Source organism: Castor canadensis, chromosome 5, assembly GCF_047511655.1.
Source record: "Castor canadensis chromosome 5, mCasCan1.hap1v2, whole genome shotgun sequence".
In the NCBI taxonomy this organism is placed as follows: domain Eukaryota; kingdom Metazoa; phylum Chordata; class Mammalia; order Rodentia; family Castoridae; genus Castor; species Castor canadensis.
In genome coordinates this window covers 157,502,598-157,522,340 of record NC_133390.1, presented here as the reverse complement: position 1 = coordinate 157,522,340, position 19,743 = coordinate 157,502,598, and the positions used below count along the sequence as shown (strand labels likewise).

Here is a 19,743-nt window from a genome sequence, read left to right as displayed (position 1 = left end):
GTACTGCAAAAAAAAAAAAAAGGAAAAGATATCTAAGTTGAGACCTAAATGATGTAAAGGGGGTAGTCATGGAACAGCTTGAGGGAAGAGCATTCCGGAATGTTAGTAAGTACAAAGGCTTTAACATGTGTGTGGATTATTGAAGGAGCAAAGTAAATTTATGTAGTTTACGTATAGTCAACATATAGTAAAGAAAAGTAAATAGTAAAAAGGAAATGAGTTGGAGATGTGAGAGTAAGTAGGGGTCAGATGTTGCAGGCTCCAGGAAGCAGAAGAAAGTCTGGATTTCAGGCTGGAGGCTCAAAAGGTAGAGCACTTGCCTGTCAAGTGGGAAGCCTGGAGTTCAAGCCCTAGCATTGTCAAAAAAGGGAAGTTTGGATTTTATTGCAAGGATGCAAATGAAAGTTTTCATCAGGGGAGTGACATGACTTGATTTAATTAAAACAGACAAACAAACCCCTTTAGGCTCTATGTAGGAAATAGTACTGGGAGACAAGGGCAAGGGCAGAAGCAAGAGATTGGTTAGCAGGGGACTGTGATGGTTTCTGATGAGATGGTGTCTTTTGGGCTTAGAACTGTGGCAGCAGAGCATGGGAAGTGGACAAGTGTGAGATATATTGGAGTTAGAGCTCACAGGACTGCTGACAAATTGAATGTGGAAATTGAAGGAGAGGAGACAAAATGACACTTCAGTTTCTTCTGCAAGGTTGGTTGATTTGCTGGGATGGGTCAGGCTGGAAGGAACAGGTTTGGAAATGAAGACGTTAGAGATGGTTGTCACACATTAATGGGAGGTGCCAAACAGGCAGCTGGGCTATTGGTCTAGAACTCTAGGACAGTGTATGTGCAGAAATGCACTGGAAAGTCATTATGTAACTGGGGCTCCCTTGCTCCCTCTTTCTTCTTTTTGTCTTCTGCCCCTTCCTAGTATTTTTTTTTTTTTTTGCTGAAGAGAAGCCCTTGCTCAGGTTCTAGTTAATTAGCTGCAGGAGATAAAAGTCCATTGTGAGGTTCCCCCTAGAGGATAGGAAAGAAGACACATCTTTAACTGACAAGACCCTGCCCAGTGCATGGACTTCTGACCCACTGTTTTTGTGGATTCCCCCTTTGTCCCCCATAAAAGCTCTTTGCACCCTAAACCCATCTAAGATACGGAGATATGAGATGGAGAGTCTCCTCTGTCTTTTTCAGGATGGGCTTTGAATAAACCTATCTCCTTCCACCAACTTCAGTCTCCTAGGTTTTTGGTTGAGCAGTGAGCAGTAAGGACTTGGTAACAATCAGCCTACACAACAGGGCCCTCCCATAGAAATAGGATATGAGCCAGGGATGTGATTTAAGATGTCCTAGTAGTTACATTAAAAAGTAAAAGGAAACAGATGGAATTCAAATAATATATCTATTTAGTACATTCCACTATGTCTCAACTATTATTTCAAAACATAATCAATATAAAAATTATTGAGAGCTACTTTACACTTTTTTTTCCCCCTTGGACAGCCTGTGTATACGTTACATTTAGGGCACTTGTGTGTGTGTGTGTGTGTGGTGTTGGGGACCAAACCCAGGGCCTCACTATAGGTAGGCAAGAAGAGCTCTACTACTCAGCTATACCCCTAGACCAACTTGGGGCACAATTAATTTGTACTCATCACCACCTTTTTGCTTTGAAAGAAAGCTTCAAAATGTTGCCCAGAAGCTGGGCGTGGTGGTCCCTATCTGTAATCCTAGTATTTGGGAGGCTGACGCAGGAGGAGCACTGAGTTCGAGGACAGCCAGGGCTAGAACACGTGCTCCTCCTCCGGCAGCCTCCAGAGGGGCAGGATTACAACGTGCATTACCACGTCCGGCCTCTCACCGCCTTTCAAGAGCTCAATTGCCCCTTACTGGCTAGTGGGTACTGCATTGTTCAGTGGATATTTCTAAGCCAGTAAGCAGCCTGGGGTCACCCGGATCGTTTAGAGGAAGTACTTCCGTTGGGCCGTTTCTGACGGAAGTCGTGGCGGAACGGAAGTTGCAGGCGTGCGCATGCAGCGGCGGACAGCTGAGAGGAGGCCCAGGCCGGCTGGCTGAACTTCCGGTGTTGCCCCCTGGACGCCGTGGTCTGGGAGGTGAGTCGCGGCGCTGGTGATCCGGCCGTCCTGGGTTCCTGCGGGTGGCTGGTGCTGGGCAGGAGGGCTCGCGGCGTCCTGAACGGGCTCAATGGGAAGATGTCACTGTGGTTGCGGCGTGGGGCCTGGAATCAGACTGTCGGGGTTCCTACCCCAGCCCTGCTGCCTGCTCCTCTGTGACCTTGAACAAGTCACCCCCTTCCTCTGAGCCCTTTTTTGTTCACCTGAGGTAGGGGGAAGTAGAACCTGCCTCATGGTTGTTGTGAGGATTAGGTGCGGCACTCCTTGGAAAGCGCTTTTCACCACGCCTAACGCCTGTTGTAACAACCCAGTAAAGCGCGTGGGATGCTGTAGGTTGTCCCATCATCATTGTCGACTGCCGAAATTAATTTGAGACCCCCCCCCCTCCCCAGGCTCCTGCATTGTGTCATGCAAAGCATTTTACTTGTATCATCGCTCACACCAGATTTACAGAGGTAGGTGCCGCTAGCCCCATTTCACACGTGCAGAAATAGAGGCTCCCAGGGTTTTAAGATAAGACACCCAGGGTTACCTGGCTAGGCAGCAGTGGGGTCACATTCTGATTTTAAGGTCCATAAACCATGATGCTCTTAATTCCCTCACGAAAAGAGGTGTGGCTGTGATGCGCGGTTCATATCAACATTACTCTTGTTACCTTAATAATGGAAGAAGTCACTGATCAGGCAGGCATCCAGTGTCCCACATCAGCTACTTTCTTTTTGAAGGGACTGAAAGGAAAGGAAGATGTTTTCAGACAAGTTAGCAAGAGGCAGAGCATAGCCAGGTGCTGGTGGCTCACACCTGTAATCCTAGCTACTTGGGAGGCAGAGATCAGGAGGATCGCAGTTTGAGGCCAGCCAGGGCAAATAGTTTGAGAGACCCTATTCTGAAAATGCCCAACATAAAAAGAGGTGGAGTGGCTCAAGTGGTAAAGCACCTGCTTTGCAAGTGTGAATCCCTGAGTTCAAACCCAAGTCCCACCAAAAAAAAAAAAAAAAAAAGGCAGTGGATGTAGCAAGGTGACTGTGGGCGCAGGTTTTGCAGTCATCCTGACTTTCATTTAGTTCTGGGTCTTCTGCATACAGTCCTTTAGCCTGTGTCTACTTCATCTCTGAATGTGGGTAGTAATAATGCCTGTTGCCTGGATCACAGAGGATTGCTGTGAAGATTTAATCAGTTAATAGACTTAAATTCCTTGGAACTATTTCTGACTCAAGACGCTATTTTGTTATTTTGCCAGGGCTTCCCATTTCATCTCTGTCATTCCTTTGTTTTGAAAACAGATTTTCTGAATTTTTATCTTGTTTCTGGTGCTCTTCCTTGCTCTTGGGCAGTTGCCTTGGTTTTTTTTCAGCTATAAAATAGGGATATAATAATGATAATAAGAATGTTACCCAGGCTGGCCTGGAATTCCTGGGTTCTAGTGATCCTCTTGACCCTACTCAGCCTCCTGAGTAGCTGGGGCAGCAGGTGCATAATACTATGCTTGAGATGTTATTATTGTTAGTAATAGTAGTATTTTTTGAGGTAGAGTCTCACTTTGTAACCCAGCTGGCTTCAAACTTGCAATCTTCCTGCCTCAGCCTCCTGAGGCTTGGTGTGCCACCAAGCCCAGCTTTGAGGTAATATTAAGACTATCTTCTTCATGTGCTTTTGTGAGTAATAAATAAATTAATATACTTGAAGTGCTCAGAGCAGTACTTGGACACAGTGTTCAATAAATAGCTGGTGATAGCTCTCATTCTTTTACAGACTTCGAAGTGCCATGCATCCTTTTCAATGTGTCCTTCAAGTACAGAGGACTCTCAAGCAGGGACCATTGGTCTCCTTGTCCTGGCTGCTGCTCAGGACCTGCAGGACACATAGTAGTCTCCCTAGCACTGCAAGTCCTGGTGCAGAGAAGCAGAAGGATGGAGTTCAGAAGGATTTCAGCTCCAGGCTGGCTACTGGACCGACTTTTCAGCATTTTTTAAGAAGTGCTTCAGTTATTCACAAGAAGCCATCTTGTCCAGAAGTGGAGGACCCACCTCCCTATCTCACTGTGGACGAGCTTTTAGGAAGGCAGAGAAAAGGTTGGTTTCACTTCTCTTTCCCCTTTTAGCTTTCTGCCTCTCTCCTTTTCAGCATCTGTGGCCTGATTCTTTATCTGTTTTCTTATTACATACCTGGCTTTGGAAGGCTAATAGTGTGGGAAGGTTGTTTAGTTATAAAATCATCAAACTCCACCAAGTAACATTAATAGAAAGAAACTCATAGGGCTGGCACTGGATGTAGCTCAGTGGTAAAGTGCTTGCTTAGCATGTGTGAGGCCCTGAATTCAGTCCCTAGCTGTGGGGGGTGAGGAGAAACTCATAATATTGGCATGTAATCTTTTAATTAATTCATTCATTTTTTGTTTTGAACTTAGGGCCTTGTGTTTGGTAGACAGGCACTCTGCTCCCACCTTTTTTGAGATGGGGTCTTGTTATGTAGCCCAGGCTGGCCTCTAACTCTTGATCCTCCTGTCTCAACCTCTCAAGTGTTGGGATTATAGGTGTGCACGAGCCATGTGCCTATTCTGATTTTTAGATGGTCTTAGGTTATAAAGCTGCTTTCAGTAGCAATTGGTACTGCAGAAATTTGTTCTTTATATTTGAGCAGAAGCTTTCTTAGAGCCACTACATAATCAGTTAAAATAACTTGAAAAGGTTCAAAGAGACACTAAAGGGCTTCTCTTCTTACTGTTTCCAAAAAATATTCTCCTTCACAAATTGTTTTTCAGTGCTGGGGGTTGAAGCCAGGGCTTCATGCATGCACACTTGTTGATTTATTTGTGGTGCTGCAGATAGGACCCAGGGCCTTGTGCATATCGGGCAAGCGCTTCCTTTCGTAATTCTTTTTTTTTTGTGGTGATACTGGGGTTTGAACTTAGAGCCTTGCACTTGCTAGGAAGGCACTCTGCCACTTGAGTCATGCCTCCAGCCCTTCCCTTCATAATTCTTAAAGATACGGTTGTGATCATATGGTGCATATTATTTGTAACTTGCTACTTTTATTTAACATTTTTTAAACATTATAATCTTGACATTTATTTAATTTTTGAGAATTGGTACAAAATATCACATAGTACTATCAACATGATGCTTTTCAACTATTCTCTTATGGTTGTATGTTAGGTCACTTAAAACATTTTAACATTATAAATACTACTGTAATAAGTATCTTCATATATATTGCTTCTGTTACTGTTTTTCCAGAATAAAATTTCTCAGAGTTGAGTTGGTAAATCAAGAAATGTGTACATCATATAAATCTTGCCTGTTATTTTGTTGTCCTTTATAATTTGTTTTTTTCTCCCCCAGTCCCTCTATGACATAAGCATTTATATTTTCATTTTTCTTCTCTTTTTTTAACCATCGTACACCATGGTAGTATTTTAATTTTTTATAGAGGAAAAGTGAACCTAAGAAGATTTTTAAAAAGAAGATTTCTTTCTTTCTTCTCTCCACTTGAATTTATGTGAGTCTGGGATTAGAGCTGCAGGTAGGGACAGGGATGGAATTAGGCATATAGCATAAAAGGACCTGCCAGAGTGTAAAATTCATATTTTTAAAACTGCAAAATTTGAATTTTACTTTATAACATAGCTATGCTTACTTTCATTTAAGAAGGGCTGGAGGCATGGCTCAGGCGGTAGAGCATCTGCCTAGCAAGCATGAAGCCCTGGGTTCAAAACCCAATACTGGAAAAAAAAAGTTTAAAGATATGTAGGATGATACTTTATTTTTAATTTTGTGATTTTTTTTTTTTTTTTTTTTTTGTGGTACTGGGGTTTGAATTCAGGGCCTACACCTTGAACCATGCCCTTCGCCAGCCATTGTTTTTTGTGGTGAGTTTTTTAAGATAGGGTGTCATGAACTATTTGCCTGGGCTGGCTTCAAACCGAGATCCTCTTGATCTCTGCCTCCCAAGTAGCTAGGATTACAGGTGTGAGCCATCAGCTTCCAACTCTTTTTTTTGTATGCTCTGGCCACTACTACTGCTTCCAGAGTCTCAAGAACCTCTCCATTTTGAGGAGGAGGATAACATGGGGGTGTAAATTTGCTTCTCCTTAGATGGATAAACACTATAACTAGTCAATAGTTCTTCGTTTTCTAGTTGTTTTTATCCTCATATTTTCTTTTTTCTCAGGTGCATGTTTTTCCCTGTATTTTATTTTACTTATATTTTTTATTAGTGTATAATAGTTGCACATGGTGATATATTCTGATATTTACATATGTGCTAATAATGTATCTTAATTAGATTCACCCCCTCCATGTTTCTCTCTCATCCTCCCTTTCCTCTCCCCTGTCTTTTATATGTATTTGTACATAATAGAGTAGTTCTTTTGTTCTGAAAGGCTGCCATTAAGTTGGGGTACATCTGGCAATTAATGGTGTTTTAAGGTTGAGGCAACAGGGAGTTGGTAGTAACTGGGGGGAGTGGATTATGAGACACCTACAAGAACTTGTCCTAAGCACAGTTGTGCTCAATGATCTACAGGCTGAGTTTGGCAGCTGCAGAAGAGAGTGAAGGCAAAATGCAGCACAGCTGCTTTTCCTAAGTTGTTTATGTTCAGAGAAGTAGGAATACGGTTTCTCTTGTTAAAATGTCACACCCCTCCCTGAGAACTGTTGCTCCACCTCCTTGTTTACCACTGGATATAAAAGACTCTCTGAAGGAGGACGCGGGGGTTTTTTTTGATGGGGGATGGATTGATTGGTTGACGGCTTGTGAGGGGACTGTGGCAGAATGCTGCTGCTGCTGCTGAGTTATGCTAGAGATTAGAGGAAACATGGGACAGTGCAAGTCTGAGGGCCAAGATTTTAAGAGAGATTAAAGAAAACACGGGACAGAGTGAGACTAAGGAAAGAGACTTTAAAGAATAGAAAAGAAGCAAGGTTGTAAAGAAAGTCTTTAAAAGTAAAGCCTTAAATAATAAGAGAAAAGAAGCAACGAGGCTGTTGTGCATCTCTATCCGAGCGCCCAGCACACCTGACCCCAGCGTCGTCTTCTATCGTTTGTCGTTTCTGCATCTCCAGTCACCCCCAGTTAGGTCAGGAGGAACAGGAGCTCATGGGCAGCCTCTTGAGGGATAATCAGTTGTTTCAGGTGTTTCTGGTGCTTTTGGGAAGGAGACCCTTTGAAACATGTGGCCCCTTGTTTGCCTGTCCTGGAATTTGCCTCTCGTTTCAGTCTACCTTGAGACCTATGGCTGCCAGATGAATGTGAATGATACAGAGATAGCCTGGTCCATCTTACAGAAGAGTGGCTACCTGAGGACCAGCAGCCTACAAGAGGTATATGTGTTTTCTGGGCCTGGGCGAGACTGCTTTTCTACAGGTTCTTAGATGCAGTTTCAGGAATAAGGCACAGCCAGCCAAAAAAGTTCCCTTGAGTGAAGTGTATCAAACGATTGAGGTATATATTTGTTCCAGCTATTTTTGAAACTTTTGTAGTGATGCTTACCTTCAGGCAAGGAGCTAAATTGAAAATTGGCTGTGGACTGGGCTTGGTGATGCAGCTGTAATTCCAGCATTCAAGAGATTGAGGCAGGAGGATTGAGATTTTGATGCCAGCCTGGGCTATATAGCAAGTCCCTATTTCAACAGCAACAATAATAAAAAAGGTTGTAGGAAGGAGAGCTGGGGAGTGGAGAGTTAATGTATAATGGGTTCAGTTTTTTTTTTTTTTTAAATTTTTATTTTATTCATATGTGCATACAATGTTTGGGTCATTTCTCCCCCCTTCCCCCCACCCCCTCCCTTACACCCCCTTACCTCTCGCTACCAGGCAGAAACTATTCTGCCCTTATCTCTAATTTTATTGAAACGGGTTCAGTTTTAATTGGGGAATATGAGATAGTTCTGGAGGGAGACAGTGGTTATGATTACACAATGTGAATGTTCTTAGTGTCACAGAACTATATACTTAAAAATGGTTAAAATGACAAATTTTATGTTACATGTATTTTACCACAATAATTAAGAAAAGGTGGGGGCTGCAAGGTAGTGATTCTACAAAGCTAATTTCAAAGGTAATAATTTTCCTTTTTTTCCTTGCTCTCCATTCAGGCTGATGTGATCCTTCTTGTCACATGTTCTATCAGGTACAAATTTGTTCTTTCCTTAGAGACTGAATATATCTTATGTAGTCAAGACCACAGTGCCCTGATGCCTTACCTGTTGATACAAGCCTGTGGCCCTATGTCATAGGACTTGCAGTTTTCCCGAAGTAGAAATAGTTTTGAGCAGGTGTCGGTGGCTCATGCCTATAATCCTAGCTACTTAAGAGGCAGAGATCAGAAGGATTGAGGTTTGAGGCCAGCCCAGGCAAATAGTTCTTGAGACCGTATCTTGAAACTACCCACCACAAAAAGGGCTGGCAGAATGGTCCGCTCCATACGTGCCTGCCTAGCAAGCATGAGGTCCTGAGTTCAAATCCTAATGATGCTTAAAAAAAGAAATAGTCTTGCTATAACTGACTGACATCTGCTGAGCATGACTGTGTGTAGCACTATATATGTGGGAATGAATTTAACTGCTGTAATGGTTCTCAAACCCATTTTATAGGGTCTATGTATTAAAAGTGCACTGAGTCATCCAACTTTTTCTGAGGTTTTTCTTGCTACTAATGGCATATGTTTATGATATAACTGCTTGGGGTGGGTGCAGTCAGTGACTGGGCGAGTGAGTTCTGAACAGACATGGGTGGCATCTGTCAGAGATGGCCAGAAAACACTTGGCCACAGGAAGTTCATGAGAAGTGAGCATACCCACTTTCTTACTTTGTTTCTGTGTACAAGGCATGCTAGTGCTAATGCTTCCACAGCTGGCTCTACCACCAGCTCATGCACTAACCTCACATTTTTGTTCTGAGGCCTTTGCCGCATGACACTGAGCTGGGTATTTTGGGAGATTCCGAAATGAACCTTTCCTCCATTCAGCTTGGTCTAACATGGGGAGTAAATGTACAAACGGCTCTGCCATCTGACAGAAAATCTTAGGTAAAAAATCAGGATTGGAGGCATGGCTTAAGTGGTAGAGTGCCCACCTAGCAAGTGTGAAGCCCTGAGTTCAAACCCCCTTTCAAAAAAAGAATCAAACAATAAAGACAAGTTGCTAAATATAAGAAAAGTCTAGATAAAAGATAGCAATTAAGGAAGGAAGAACTCTCACAGAGGAGAGTTGAAGAAGGTTCTGCCAAGTAGATTGGTTTTGAGTTTGGGTTAAAGCTCAAAACTCCTCAGGATTTGGAGATGTGCAGGAAGGGTACCATTTGAACAAGTGGTGCTTCTTCAGTTGGCCCCTATACCTTCCCTGAGTCTAAAAGTAGATGTCATTCAAGGGTGCAGGTGTTTTTTACTTTTTTTCCATTGTCCTACTCTCTTGATTGTTCTGTAGTTTATTTTTGGATCACTTTTGTCTCTTTTGATCTTTTCAGAGAGAAGGCTGAGCAGACAATCTGGAACCGTTTACGTCAGCTTAAAGTTCTGAAGGCAAAGCGGCCCCGCTCCCGGGTGCCTCTGAGGATTGGGATTCTAGGTATCCGGTAATTTGCAGATTTTGTCTGTTTTGAGACTTGGCTTCCACTGGGACTTTATATGTTAGAGCTGCCTTTACCGGCTAGGATCCCAGAGTAAGAAGAAATTTTATGCACCTCATGCTGCTCTTGTACTTATATTAGAGGCTTCAAGATAAAATGACATCAAGCTCCTGAAAGGGCTTGTTGTAGTAGTTAGAAGTAAAAGATGCTCACAAAGTGGTATATTCTCTCTGGAGTCTGATGCATCTCCTGATTGCACAGAGTGATGGGTAGCATAGACTTTGGAGTGTGAAGGGGCAGCATGAGTTTACAGTGTAGTAAACTCATGATCTAAGCTCTTGAAGCATGCCCAAGTGGACAGCTGAGGTCTGCATGAACTAATACAGTAGCCATTAGCCACAATCAAAATAAAAAATAAAATTAAAAAGTCTGTTTTGAACTGGGTGCTGGTGACTCTCGCCTGTAATCCTAGCTACAGGAGGCAGAGATCAGGAGGATCATGGTTCAAAGCCAGCCCAGGAAAATAGTTCTCAAGGTGCTGTCTTAAAAAAACCCATCACAAAAAAAGGCTGGTAGAGTGGCTCAAGGTGTAGGCCCTGAGTTCATACTTTTTTGTGGTACTTTTTTTAGTACCACACAAAAAAATTAAAAAACAAGTCTGTTTTACATTAGGCACATTTCAACTGCTCAGTAGTCACATATGACTAGGGGCCACAACAGTTGGGACAGCACATCCAGTCATTTCTGTCCAGCACATTCCTTCATCTTATTAGAAAGTTCTGTTGGACAGTTCTGATCTAGGTGGCTGGGAAGTATATTTAAGAAATAAGTGCTCTGGTAGGCTGGCTGAGAGGCTCAAGTGGTGCAGTGTCTGCCTAGCAAGTGTGAGGTCCAGTACCTCCAAAAATAAATAAAAATAAGTGCTCTGAAAAGGTTAGTTTGAGAAGAATTAACTTAGAAGGTAACACACATGTACAGGAAATCAATGTGAGTCAACTCCCTGTATAGCTATCCTATTTCAACTAGCAAAAACCCTTGGTCCTTCCTATTACTGCTTATATTCTCTCTTCAACAAAATTAGAGATAAGAAAGAATAGTTTCTGCCGGGTATCGAGGGGGTGAGGGGGAGAGGGAGGGGGCGGGAAGGTAAGGGAGGGTGTGGGGGAAGGGGGGAGAAATGACCTAAACATTGTATGCACATATGAATAAAATAAAAATTTAAAAATAAATAAAAATAAGTGCTCTGGTAAGACACCTAAAAAATTAGTTAGCATTTGTTGCCCTTAACGCAGAGAAACTAAAGCAAATACCTTAAAAGCAACTGAGGCCAATAGGAAAAGGGGACCAGGAACTAGAGAAAAGGTGAGATCAAAAAGAATTAACCTAGAAGGTAACACACACGCACAGGAAATTAATGTGAGTCAACTCCCTGTATAGCTATCCTTATCTCAACCAGCAAAAACCCTTGTTCCTTCCTATTATTGCTTATATTCTCTCTACAACAAAATTAGAAATAAGGGCAAAATAGTTTCTGCTGGGTATTGGGGGGGGAGAGGGAGGGGGCGGAGTGGGTGGTAAGGGAGGGGGTGGGGGCAGGGGGGAGAAATGACCCAAGCCTTGTATGCACATATGAAGAAAAAAAAAGTGCTCTGTTTGGCACAGAATTTAGTGTTAAACTTTATGGAGAGCAGACTGTGTCCATGTGAAATAGTTAATCCCTCTTGATGAGTGAGCACACAGTAGGAGCATGTCTGCTTGTACTGATTAATGTAGTGAGAGATGCTGAGGATGGAAGAGTTAGCTGAAATGTTTTGTTCCATTTCACTTCCTTCATTAAAGAAGTCTCTGGGTATAAATCTGGGAATTTCAGAAATCCCAAGAATAAATTTAAGCAAAAATGATAGTGGTAAAACACACATAAAATAATCATTTTGATATTTTTTAAGTGTCTGTTCTATGGCATTAAGTATTCTCATTTGTGCAACTGTTCCCACCATCCATCTCCATAACAATACCTTCCTATTCCTCCCTCCCCTGCTCCTGGTGTTCATTATTCTACTCCCTGCTTATGAATCTGCATACTTATCCCTCTTATAAGTGGAGTTATGTAATATTTGTCCTTCTGTGACTAGCTTATGTCACTTTGCACCCTGTCCTCAGGATTTACGTGCTACATGTTATACTATGTGTCAGAAGTTACTTCTTTTTCTTATGGCGCTTGGACTCAAACCCAGAGTCTCACACATGCGAGGCAAGTGCTCTACCACTAAGCTACACCTTCAGCCCTAATTTTCTTCCTTTTAAAGGCTGAATAATACTCCGTTGTGTGTGTTCATCATGTAGAATGTCTGTTCATAGATGGACTCTTGGATTGCTTTTACTTTTTGGCCGTTGTGAATAATGCTGCTTGCTGTGAACATGGGTACACAGCCAAGAATTATTCTGTTTTTTGGAGACAGGGTCTCACTTTGTAGCTCTGGCTGGCCTTGAACTCACAATCCTCCTGCCTTAGCCTCCTAAGTATGCCACCGTGCTCAGCAAGAATAATTCTTAAACAAGTATTTTTAAAGGATGTTTATAAAAAGTAGGTTCACACCTATAATCCTAGCTAATTTCTTGGGAAGCTGAGATTGGAGAGGATCACTATTTGAGGCTTGCCCAGGCAAATAGTTCATGGCACCCCATGTCCAAAATAATCAGAGCCAAGTGGACTAGAGGTATGACTCAAGTGGTAGAGAGCCTGCTTTGCAAATGTGAAGCCAAGTTCAAACCTCAGTCCCACCAAAAAAAAAAAAAAAGACTGCTGGTGGAGTGACTCAAGTGATAGAACACTTTCCTAGCAAGTATGAAGCCCTGAGTTCAAACATTAGTAACAAAAAAGAAAGAATAAAGAATATATTAGCATAAATGTTTAGCTCATTTTCTGTAGGTTTTAGCAAGTATTATGGGCTGAAAGAAAGGGAGAAAAGGTTGTAGGTGTAGTTTTATATTTACAAGTTCCTAACAAAATACTTTTTATTTTAGTGATGAGTAATTTTCATTTGAGGGGGCTGGGGATGTGGCTCAAGTAGTAGAGTGTCTGCCTAGCATGCATGAGACCCTGAGTTCAAAGCCTAGTACTGCCCAAAAAACAGAAAAATCCCAAAAAATTCATTTGAGAGAAGAGGTGCTCATGTCTTCAAAGGGCCTTTGAGGAGCTGGAGTTGTATCTTGGTGGTAGAATGCTTGCCTAATGTGGGAGGTGGTCTTAGGTTTGATCCTCAGCACTGTAAAAAGAAGAAAAAGAGAAAAAGTCTAGGGTGATAGTTTATTTTTTCATAGATACTTAATTTTGTTGCTTTGAACCCTTTCCTGTGGTTTTCTTGTATAGGGAGTTGCGTGAATTCTAGTGCTATGGGTTAAATTTGAAGAATGTTACCAAATTCTTAGAGACGTTTTCTGTGCCCTTGACTCTAATTGAAGCTAGAGATAATATATACCAAGAGAAGCCACAAAACCAGATGAATCTGGGGACAGGCATTTGTTTCTTTTCCCTCCCAGGCTGCATGGCTGAGCGATTGAAGGAGGAGATTCTCAACAGGGAGAAGGTGGTGGATCTCCTGGCTGGCCCAGACGCCTATCGGGACCTTCCCCGTCTGCTGGCTGTCGCAGAGTCAGGCCAGCAAGCTGCCAATGTACTGCTCTCCCTGGACGAGACCTATGCTGATGTCATGCCAGTCCAGACCAGCCCCAGTGCTACTTCTGCCTTCGTGTGAGTCATTGTTTCTTCTCACATTTAAACTAGCATGTTAACTTTATTACATTAAAAAAAAAGAAAAAAGAAATGCGGTAACATGGTATGGAACAAAATACAAATACAAAAATGAATGATAAGGCAAGACTCCCTCACTCCTGTTGTCCCTAGTCTCCTAAGCCACTTCTCAAAGGCAGCATGCTAGTCTTTTCTTGTGTGATCCTTTAAGAATATTCCTCACACACATAGGCATATACCCATGCGGAATCTTTTCCTGTCCTCCTTTTTTTTACATAAATAAGAGCATACTGTTTTAGACTCTTTTTACTTAAAATATCTCAGGTTTTCCTGATTTAGAAACTTTTTCAGGTGGGCATGGTGGCATATGTCTTTAATTCCAGCACTCTGGAGGCTGAGGCAGGAGGATTGAGAGTTTTAGGTCAACCTGGGCTACATAGCAAGAGCTTGTTTCAAAACAAAACAAACCTTGTTTTCCTCCTGATATTTTAAGTTAAAAGAAATGTAATAATCTGGCTGTAAAATCATTTATATTTATTGAAGAAAACATGGAAAATATAGACCATGATAATGAAGAGGGTAAGAATTAACTGTACTTCCCACTGTCTAATGACAACTACTGTTACCATTCCTGTCCTTTTCCTTTGTGTTTATGTATGCATGCTTTGTATCTGTGTTTATTTATAAAAATTGGCTTTTGCTGTACTTAGTTTTGTAACTTTTTCTTATTTAATGTGATGAGTATTTCTTATGACATTAAACTTTCTATAACAGAGATTGATACGTGACTTACATTTATTTTTTGTAAATAAAGTTTTATTGAACACACTCATATCTATTCATATTGCCTGTGGCTGCTTTTGCTATTACATCAGCAGAATTGAATACTTGTAATACAGACTATGATCTGCAAAGCCTCAAATATTTCCTGTCTGTGTTTTAATGGAAAAATTTGCCAACCTCTGTTCATTATTCTCATTCTGTTATTGGAATGTTTAGTAAAAATATTAGCTAACTTTTTTTTTTTTTTTTTTTTAGTATTAAGGTTTGAACTCAGGGCTTTGCTCTTGTGAGGCAGGTGCTGTACCACTTGAGCCATACCTCAAGTCTCATAACTAACATGTATTAAGTAATTTTTCAGTGAACATTTTGATACATATCTGAAACTAGTTCTTTAAGATAAATTGAGGCTTTTATATACAGAATGCAAGTGAAAAAGGGTGATCAAACTTAGATACCTATGGGTTGGATTAGGAATTCTTGAGAAGTACTGACCTTGTATTTTAAATCCAGGTCTCTTCCCCCTACACATGTCTATCTTTCATCTTTCTCTCTCTCTCTGTTTCTAACTTTTTTTTTTTTTTTTGTGGTCTGAATATAAAAAGTTAAAGTAGGGCTGGCGGAGTGGTGCAAGTGGTAGAACATCTGCCTAGCAAACATGAGGCCCTGAGTTCAAGTGTCAGTACCACCAAAAAAAAAAAAAGTTCAAGTAATGCACCTATAAAAACAGTGGAAAGTCCACTATTGTACTTCCTCAGGCTAATCACTGTGTCCTCCAGTTACAGTTTGATTTATTTTCTATGATTAGATGATAGTTTTTCTAGATAAAAAATGCCTGCCTTAGTGTTTTGTAAATCTCAGATTGGTTCAATGTGAACAGGGAAACAAGAGGATTCAGAACCAAAGAATAATCCCAAGGGAACTTGACCTGCTCCTTGGTGTCATGCCAAGATGCCCTGGTGTCTAAGTTCTGGTACTTTTTTCCCCAGGTCAATCATGCGGGGCTGTGACAACATGTGCAGCTACTGCATTGTCCCTTTCACACGTGGCCGGGAGAGGAGTCGACCCATTGCCTCCATTCTAGAGGAAGTGAGGAAGCTCTCGGAGCAGGTAAGAAGTTCTCCAGGTTGTCTCCCTGTGAGTATGTTTTGGGAGGATGAGGACAGCCTTCCTGGTTTTGCAGCCTGTGCTATCTCTAGGTTGCACAAGTTTAGGGACCTGTCTGGCCAGAAGCAGTACCCAGATGTATATCTTTTTTTGCTGCCCATAAATTACAGGCAGCTCCTCTGTGATGTTTGCTGAGGAGGTGGCATAGTGCAGTGGTGAGAACATGAGTTTAGGCAACTGAGTATGAATTCTTCCTTGGTGTGAAAGCAAAAGTCATTTAACCATCTTTGAAACTTTCTCCATACAAGAAAAGAAGATATAATACCTTCTTTGCAGGGCTATTGGAATGATTGAGAAAATGTTTTTAAACTACTTGGCGCATAGTTGGTTTGGGGGGAATGATGTGTTAGTCTGTCTGCCTAGTCTAGGGGAACCTCTCATATCTCTTGTTTAACACTGAGCCAGCTCATGAGTTGAGGGACTGAGAACAGAGGAGAGGAGTGAGTGAGGTCATAGGCCAGAGGGGAGAGGCATGTTCCTCTACCTCCTATGAGAAGCTGGTCCCGGCCTTTGGGTAGGTCTCTCCCACTCCCCAGGCCTGAATTTTCTAGCCCTGCAGAAGAGGACGTAGGTGAGTATGTGGTCCTTCTCTTCCAGTGAGTTTCCCTATTTCCTTCCTTGTTTGGCTTAGGAGCCATGGCAGTCAGAGGCTTGGTTTCACCAGTTCTAAGCCCGCTTTGTCTTGTGCTCAAATGCTGGCAGTGCTCTCTTCTCTTCCCTCTGTCCTCTCTCCCCACATAATCCTGCCCTGATTTGGTCTTGTCCTCACCCAAACATTTAAGTGCTTTTTGGCTTAAAGTTGTTTCTTTCTTCCCCCCAATTCTCCCACCATACAAAATTCACTCCTTCAGGATAGGCATAATTCTGTTTAAACAGATTGAGATGATGACAGAAACTTCCTAACCTGTGTAGGTGGTTTGTATACGCAAAGGGAAGAACTTCACATTAAAGTGAATTGCAGTAAATTCAAGGAAAGTTCAGATTTTGCTTGTGTGTGTGTGTTGTGGGGTTTTTTTTTTTTTTTTGATGGTACTGGGGTTTGAATTTAGGGCCTCATGCTTACTAGGCAGGCACTGTACCTCTTGAGCCACTCCACCAGCCCTTTTTTGTGCTGGGTCTTGAGAACTATTTGCTTAGGCTAACTTTGAACTGAGATCCTCCTGTTTTCTGCTTCCTGAGTAGTTGGGATTATAGGCTTGTGTTTTAAAGTAATTACTAGTCACTTACCTATTTTGCTTGTAGAGTAACTTCTTTAAGATTTTTTCTTTCATTTACATTTTTGGACTAGAGGCTAAATGTAAAAGTTTTTACACTACAGTCTAAATAGAATACAGAATATTGTACTTTTCTTTGACAGATGTCCTTTTGTCTTTTAGCCCTGCAGAAATTAATCATTATATTGTACATTGAGTTTGTTTCTAGTTTTTTAACTATTCTCAGTAATGTTTCAAGGATTAATTTTGACTTAAGGTTTCATTTTGAAATTCAGTTCTGTAGATAAGATGCCCAAGCCTCAAATTATTGGGTTAAGGACAGAACACATTTACAAGTGGCTGTGGTAGGTTCAGCTAATTTTTAATTTTAGTAAATTAGTGATTTGGCATGAAACTGCTCAACAAGTTTTAAACTTGCTTCCAGTAATTTGCTGTTTTTTTTCTTTTGGTGGGACTGGGGTTTGAATTCAGGGCTCTGCACTTGCAGAGCAGCCCTGTACTGCTTGAGCCATACCTGCAGCCCCCATATTTTCCCTTTTTTTAGGGACTGAAAGAAGTGACACTTTTAGGTCAGAATGTGAATAGTTTTCGGGACAATTCAGAGGTCCAGTTCAACAATGCAGTGTCCACCAACCTGAGCCGTGGTTTTACGACGAACTATAAAACCAAACAAGGAGGACTTCGTTTCTCTCACCTTCTGGATCTAGTTTCCAGAATTGATCCTGAAATGAGGATCCGTTTTACCTCTCCCCACCCCAAGGATTTTCCTGATGAGGTGAGTGCTATCAGTTAACTGTGTGACAAACTAATACCAATGCCTGAGCATCCAACAGGCTGGACCCAGTAGGATGCAGCAGAGACTGGGGATCCTGTGGAGTATTGCTGTGCCATCCTCTGGAACTGATGTCCCTTTGGAACAAGGTTTACAGGCGTGAGCCACTGGCACTCTGCTGATCAACCTTTTAATTTCTTGAAGATTAAAATTGGAGAAGAAGCAATGCGAGTGGTATTCTTTCTGAAAGATTCTGTGATGAGACTTGGATGACCTCTAATATGTTCTAATTAATCAGGTTCTGCAGCTGATTCATGAGAGAGACAACATCTGTAAGCAGATCCATCTGCCAGCCCAGAGTGGAAGCAGCCGTGTGCTGGACGCCATGCGGAGGGGGTGAGACTCACTTAGGGAGGGAACATCCCACACCTTTCCTTAATAACCAAACAGTGTCCATATTGCTAAGAACCTAGCATGTACATGGCATCAGAAGCTACTCAGTAAATGTTTGTTGTAGGCCCTTCACTTAACTTTGCGAATAGTAAGTATTGCAGAGGTAAGACTGAGGAAGGGGGCAAATGCAGCCCAAGGCAAGTGGTAGAGTTTTAGACATTCTCTTAAATGTTTAATTTGTCTTGACTTATTAAATAAAGAGACTATTTAAGGACTGGTGGAATGGCTCAAGTGGTAGAGCACCTGGCTAAGAGACTATTTAAAATAAAAATTCATAGGCTCTAGAATAAGAGAGTTTGATCAAAAGGCCTCTCTGGATACTTTAACCTTTCTCCTGTACTGCATTGTATGGATGAAACGTGACCACATGTGGGAATTCTTTGTGTTATCTTATTATGATATTTATTTAAAGAAGATTTTTGCTTTTCTTTTTTAAACATTTTTATTGCATATATTAGTTGTGTAGAGGGTTTCATTATGACATTTCCATATATACTTTTACAGTGTGCTCTGGTTAGGTTCACCCTCAGCATCATTCTCCCTGATCCCCCTTCCCCATCTTTTTGTTCTGTCTTGCAGATATTCAAGAGAAGCTTATGTGGAGTTGGTTCACCATATCAGAGAATCTATTCCAGGTATGTTTTAAGAAATGCTGAGCGCAGCTCACAGTTGTCTTGGTCACGTGTGGGCAGCCACTATCCACTTTGGCAGTTCCTTGTAACACTATTTCATACTTCTTTTGCTCCTCTTTAGTTAGTTCCCCTGCCTCCCCTCCTTCTACACTTTCTTTTACATCTTTCTGATTTTTAAAAAAAATTTTGGTGGTACTAGGGATTGAACTCAGGGTTTCATACCTGTTAGGCAAGTGCTCTACCAACGAACTATATTCCTCGCCTCTTACTTTTTTTTTGTTTTTTAATTTGAGACAGAGCCTCACTAAATTGTCTAGTCTGGTCTTGAACTTGAGATCCTCCTACTCATCTTCTGGAGTAGCTGGGAGTACAATTAGGCACCACCATGCCCATCATCTTTCTGAATTTCTGGTGGTGCTAGAAATACTCAGAGATGCAGATCAGCTTGTAGTATCAAGACTAAAGAAATTTTTTCTGTAGTCTTTGTGTTTCTGAACCTGTGGGAAAGACTTTAGCCTTTTCCTTATAAGCTGGCAAAGTTATGGTCTAAGTTAATTCTGATTTGGGCAATTGATACTTTAAAAATAAATTTTTTTTTTTTTTTTTTTTAGTGGTACTGGGGTTTGTTTTGGGATTTGCTTGTTCTTGTTTTTCTAGGAGTTTGAGATGTATCATTAGGTCATTGATTTGGGATCTTTCAGTCTTTTTAATATATGCACTCATGGCTATAAACTTTCCTCTCAGGACTGCCTTAGCTGTGTCCCATAGGTTTCGGTAGGTTGTGTTTTCATTTTCATTGACTTCCAGGAACTTTTTAATTTCCTCTTTTATTTCATCAATGACCCATTATTCATTAAGTAATGAGTTATTTAGCTCAGATTGGCCTTGAACTTGCAATTCTGCTGCTTCCACTTTCTGTGTGCTGAGATTGCAGGTGTGTGCCACCATGCCTGACTAATTAGTTTTATAGCAACTTATTAGTGTAAAATTTAGAGTTAATTTCTTTTCTATTATCTTAACCCTTATTCCCTTTCTCTTTCCCCTTCCGTGTAGTAAAATTATTCTAGTGTTTTAATTTAGATTTTGTTGATCTATCTAAATTTCCCCCCAAATTTCTAAACTATTGCAGCTTGTATTATGCACAATATTTTTATTCTGATGGTGTAGGATAGTGCAGACTAGGTTTACCAGCTTTGGGTTAAGGGCCATGTTACGGGCTGTGTGATAACAGAAAGCATACTTCCTTCTTTTGACTGAAGTTTCCTCATTCATAAAA

At 41.4% G+C, this 19,743-nt stretch overlaps 1 protein-coding gene across 1 annotated transcript in view; it reads left to right on the top strand.

Annotated features, from left to right (window-relative positions):
- The first annotated feature begins 1,906 nt into the window (after nt 1-1,906).
- Cdk5rap1 (CDK5RAP1 mitochondrial tRNA methylthiotransferase) overlaps nt 1,907-19,743 on the top strand; it is a 31,820-nt gene continuing 13,983 nt past the window's right edge. The window contains exons 1-11 of the mRNA XM_074074562.1: nt 1,907-2,111; nt 2,525-2,587; nt 3,885-4,204; nt 7,350-7,453; nt 8,228-8,262; nt 9,597-9,697; nt 13,239-13,449; nt 15,219-15,339; nt 17,155-17,385; nt 17,681-17,778; nt 18,415-18,470. Of these exons, the coding sequence (XP_073930663.1) occupies nt 2,541-2,587; nt 3,885-4,204; nt 7,350-7,453; nt 8,228-8,262; nt 9,597-9,697; nt 13,239-13,449; nt 15,219-15,339; nt 17,155-17,385; nt 17,681-17,778; nt 18,415-18,470 (1,324 nt within the window). The 5' untranslated portion in view covers nt 1,907-2,111; nt 2,525-2,540. The remainder of the gene's footprint in view (nt 2,112-2,524; nt 2,588-3,884; nt 4,205-7,349; nt 7,454-8,227; nt 8,263-9,596; nt 9,698-13,238; nt 13,450-15,218; nt 15,340-17,154; nt 17,386-17,680; nt 17,779-18,414; nt 18,471-19,743) is intronic.